A 4574-nucleotide genomic window follows, 5' to 3' on the forward strand; every position below is an offset into this window, starting at 1 on the left:
GAGGAGACATTTCTGTCCCTTGCCCGCTGCCAGCCAGCAGCGGGAGGTCGGGATGCTCTCCCCACACCGCTTTGGGGCCGGCAGCTCGTCCTCCAGCTACCCCGTCCCAGCCGCCCTCCGGGGGCAGCTGGGGCAGAAAGCCACCCCCACCTCTCTGCAAGCAGCCAGACACCCAAGAGAAAAGGCAAGAACCAACCCCACAGTCTGCCACAGCATTGCCTGGGTACCCCAATGGTCCTGGGGTGCAGAGAAAGACCCCCCGGGTCAGCCCCATGCACCCCCTCACCGCTAGGCCCGGCCATGGCAACCCCCTACTCCCACCACAGCGCGGGGGCTACGGGTCGGGCCAGAGCAGCAGAAAACAGCAGCTTCACCTTCAGCAAAAATGCTGTGCCGCTTTTTCCCCTTGACCCCATCAGTTATTTATTAACAGTAGTAAAATATTACTGCTCCTCACCTCCCAGCCAGGCAGGTTTTCCTCTCAGCCCAAGATACCCACCACTTTTTTTTAAAAGCTGGAAAGTATGGAGACTTTTTCTTTTTGTTTGTAGGTGGACTGTTCACTGCTTTAATGCTGCAAAGTGGAGAATAAAGTGTGAGAGAGGTCCTAAATAAGTCACGGCCATTTACACATTAGGCACCTAATTATGTTGAAAATACAATTACACACATTTAAGCAGATGCTCATGCCCACGGGCCAGGCCCGTTACTTTGACTCTCCTTTAACTACCCAAGTTTACAGTAAGTGCAAGCTGAATCTACTTAGATACAAGACCTGAATTATCAGTCTGGGTGTGGAAAAAAGGCAGTGAAAAAAAAAAAAAAAAAAAGAAAAATCAATGTTCCCATCTCATTTACCACAGTTAAGGACACTGCACAACAAGTAAGACTCCAGCAGGTCCCCGCTCTTCTGCCATAGCCTTTAATCAAATACTGAGAGGCATTTTCTATTTTTAAAGTCAAATCAAAACTTTTGGCTCCAGTCTTTTGTAAATTCACAGCAAAGATAACCCCCCAAGGAATGCATATTATTTACACAGCAGTGAGCTTACTTATTAACGCGAACTTCTAGCAAAAGTTGTGTTTCCGTGTTTTAAAACGGGCCACAAAAGACCTGTTTACATTCCACGTCTGGCTTTAGTAACGTCAAGGTCAGAGCGCACCCTTCAACAGCCCTCCTGCGCAGCAGGCTGAGGAATGCTGCCCGATGGGTAAGGTCCAGGGACACCCCAAAAATCAAACACTGACCCTTACACTCCATCAGGCGACGACACCCATTCGGGAGCTCTTCCTCCTCGGTTCAGCTGGAGCCAAAAAGCCCACATGAGCTATACTGAGCAGCTGGCACTAACCACTGCCCACATCTCCACACTTACCACTACGCCTCGTTCCAAAAGTAAAGGCATAAGCATTTAACAGCCTTGGGTGGAAAGCACATGCAGGTTTTCTCACCTTGTTTGCTGGCCGTGAACAGCAGTTCCATCCAAACCACAGCCACAAAGCAAGTCCACTACCTGTCTATCAACTTTTTACCCTCCTCTAAATATTGGCAGAATGCAGAGAACTTTTCCATCACCAGAATAGGATTTACCACCTGTTCTCCAACACTGGTTTGTTGTCAGAGGTTCAGAGGGAATTTCTCTATGATGAGGAAAAAAAGATCCATCAGCTAATTTTTAAACGGGCAACTTGTCCTGAGCTTCCCCCTCAGCATGAAGAAATGCTAATATTTGAGTAAGTCTGATGAGGAAAGAGTGAGTGACAGAGAAGTGTCTGAAAACTGTGTGAGAGGCAAGACTGCAGATGAACAGAAGTGATCAGACTCTGTACTGCCTATTCCAGAAGGACAGCAACAGCTAAAACCACTCAAAATCAAGATTATAAAAAAGGAAACTGAGACACACTGAATATTCATTCACGCTCCATTCTCTACAGGAACTTTACTCAGATAATTTTTTAAAAGAAATGCCTGGGAGCATCCCGTTTTAAGGGTCTGAAACTCTCAGTGCAGAAAGAGCATCTCAAGCTCTGTGACCTGTTCCAGGTGCCTGCCGCATAAGACACAGATGATAGAAGTTGTACATAGGGAAAAGAGAGTTTGCCTCACCATCACCACTGCAGCGGCTGTGGGAAGCAACGAGACCTTGACAGCAATAAAACAAATCCTCACAATTTGTCTTCCCTCTATAAAAGAAGCTGCGTGTTTCAAGCTGTGGAGGCTGCAAGTTACCTTAAATCCTAAGGAAAACTTCAGGTCTGTTGCTCTTCACAACTGTCCAATACATACACCAAATAGCCACAAGCCTTATTTCTTCTGGGGAGACTTTCTGTGTCAAAATAAGTGCTGCAAAAATTTTTGCTGTCCATGCCAAGATAGTTATTTTTTTTTCCCTGAAGAAAATTCAGGAAGAGAGGTGCTCCTTCCTAGGCCGCACTGCACACAGGCGGGACTCCCTTGGAGGATCACACCGTAACTTGAATCTTCAGCCCACCGTGGCGCGACAGACTTGCCATTTACTGCTCCAAAAGCCACCTGCCTTGCACCGTGAAAGCCCACATATTCATTCCTCATCTCCTCCTCCTCGCTATAGAAGACACCTTCTCAGCAATACTGTGACACAAGTCGGAGCTACCAAGTAGCTCCAAACACAAAGCGAACTATTGGTTTAGCAAGCCTAAAAATGCTAAAATGAACTTTTAAAATTTCTAATGCTAGAAATTATTCTTTTCCGTGACCTGATTACAACTCTAATTAAAAGCTCGGGGTGTAAACGTTAGCAGTTATTCCTGAATTGTGTGAAGGTCGCGTAGCTCAGGAGGGTGCGGGATGCCCCTGTAGCGAAACGCCGGAGACAAGCGTGCCCGGGGAGCGAGCCGCGGAAGGACAGCCGGCATTTCAGCCTGCAAGGGGTATATTCCAAAATTTACAACTTATGGTTTTACCCTCGCCCGCTGAAGGAGACGGGGGGAGCGCACCTCTCCAACCCGACCCCACGGCTGTCGCCTGTAGCTCTTCTGGCGAACCCCAATTACTTGCAGCGCATCCTCGTAACGCCGCCGGTCCCGTCCCGACTCACCCGCTTTCGGGGGCGCAAATCCCCCCCCCCGTCCCCACCGTTTCCCCCCCAGTGCCTGAGCCCGCCGGCGGCGGGCGCTCCGGGGGCAGCTCCGCGGGGCCGCCGCCGCGCTCGCCCCGCCGCGCCCCCCGCCCGGGGCGGAGAGCCCCCCGCGCCCCCCCCGGCCCCGGCGGCACCTACCCAGGCACTTGATGTGGAAGCCGCTGGGGGGCTTGAGGGAGCGGCGCGCCCAGCCCTGCCGCAGCACCTCCAGGTGCTCCTCCTTGCCCTGCACCAGCAGCACCTGCTCGTCGATCCAGCCCAGGAAGAAGGTCTCGGCCACCGCCGCCGTGGCCCGCCGGTCCCAGAAGTGCTGCATGTTCTCCCGCTTGAAGTCCGCGAAGATCTCGTAGCCGATGCGGTGGCGGCCCAGCTCCGCCGCCGGCCCCGCGCCGCCGCCGCCGCCGCCCCCCGGCCGCCCCCCGGCCGCGGCGCCCAGGACGATGGCCAGGGAGTGCGGGGCTATCTGCAGGCACCGCTCCGCCCTGCGCGGCATGGCCGCTCACCGCCCGCCGCCGGGCATGGGCATGGGCATGCCTTCCCGCGGACGCGCTGCCTCCCGCGGACGGCTGTCCGCGCTCCGCCCCCGCCACGGCACGGCACGGCCCGCCACGGCACGACACGGCACGGCCCGGGGCCGCTCCGCCCCCGGCACACCCCCGGCACGGCACGGCACGGCACACCCCCGGCGCGGTCCGGCACGGCGGGCGAGGCGGGGACGTTATCCCGCGGGTACCGGTCCCGCAGCGGGCAGCGGCCGCCGCCTCCCGGCCGGGAAGCCCGCGCCCCCCCCCCGCCTCCCTGTCCTAGCACGGGAACGGGAGCACCATCCCCAGAAACGAAGCGAGCCCGCTGCGTGCCCCGGCTGGTGGAGTAGGCTTCCCGGCACTCCTCGGTTTCGGGAGATCTCACCCGCCCCTTCCCCGTGTGGAACTGTACAGGGGCATCTCCCCAGCCACTTCCAGATTATCCCAGCAAGTCTCTCACGGTCGTTAGATTTCTGCTTCTTCCAGTGGTTACACAGCTGTAGGCAAAACACCTAGCGAGCGGCACTGACCCCGCCGTATCCGAACGTCCACAAGCTTCTTCTTCACCTGTAGTAATCCTGTGTCGCGTTGTGTCTCAGGGGTACCGAAATCTGATGGTGGCGGAGCCACTGCAAGGGGCTTTTTTCCAGCAGTTTAAGATTTTGCCTCCTCTGTGCTCCAGGTCACACCGGCTGCCCGTGAGGCTTGAGGGAGAGCTCAGCAAAAATAGGCAAGGCGCGAGCAGAAATGGAGGGACCCAGGTTCTTCCCGGCAGAGCACTGGGGAAATGGGCAGCAAAGCGTGGGAATGCACCAGAAAGGCAAAGGACGCAAGGAAGAAAACTGCGCCGTAGAGAAGAGGAGCAAGAGCAGAGGCAGAGGAGAGGGGAGTGAGAGAAGAGGCAGTGGCCATGCTGCCAGGTGGTGGTTTA

General features: G+C 55.3%; 1 protein-coding gene across 1 annotated transcript; it reads right to left on the reverse strand.

Moving 5' to 3' along the window:
• Window positions 1-417: 417 nt before the first annotated feature.
• LOC115340944 (storkhead-box protein 1-like) lies at window positions 418-3698 on the reverse strand. The gene is made up of 2 exons (XM_041123610.1): window positions 3258-3698; window positions 418-574 (listed from the first exon to the last, which is right to left on the reverse strand). Exons 1-2 carry the CDS (start codon window positions 3610-3612, stop codon window positions 561-563), a joined length of 369 nt encoding a protein of 122 aa, XP_040979544.1. The 5' UTR covers window positions 3613-3698; the 3' UTR covers window positions 418-560.
• Between the last annotated feature and the right edge of the window lie 876 nt (window positions 3699-4574).

The sequence above is a fragment of the Aquila chrysaetos genome, chromosome 1 (genome assembly GCF_900496995.4).
Source record: "Aquila chrysaetos chrysaetos chromosome 1, bAquChr1.4, whole genome shotgun sequence".
Taxonomy (NCBI): Eukaryota; Metazoa; Chordata; class Aves; order Accipitriformes; family Accipitridae; genus Aquila; species Aquila chrysaetos.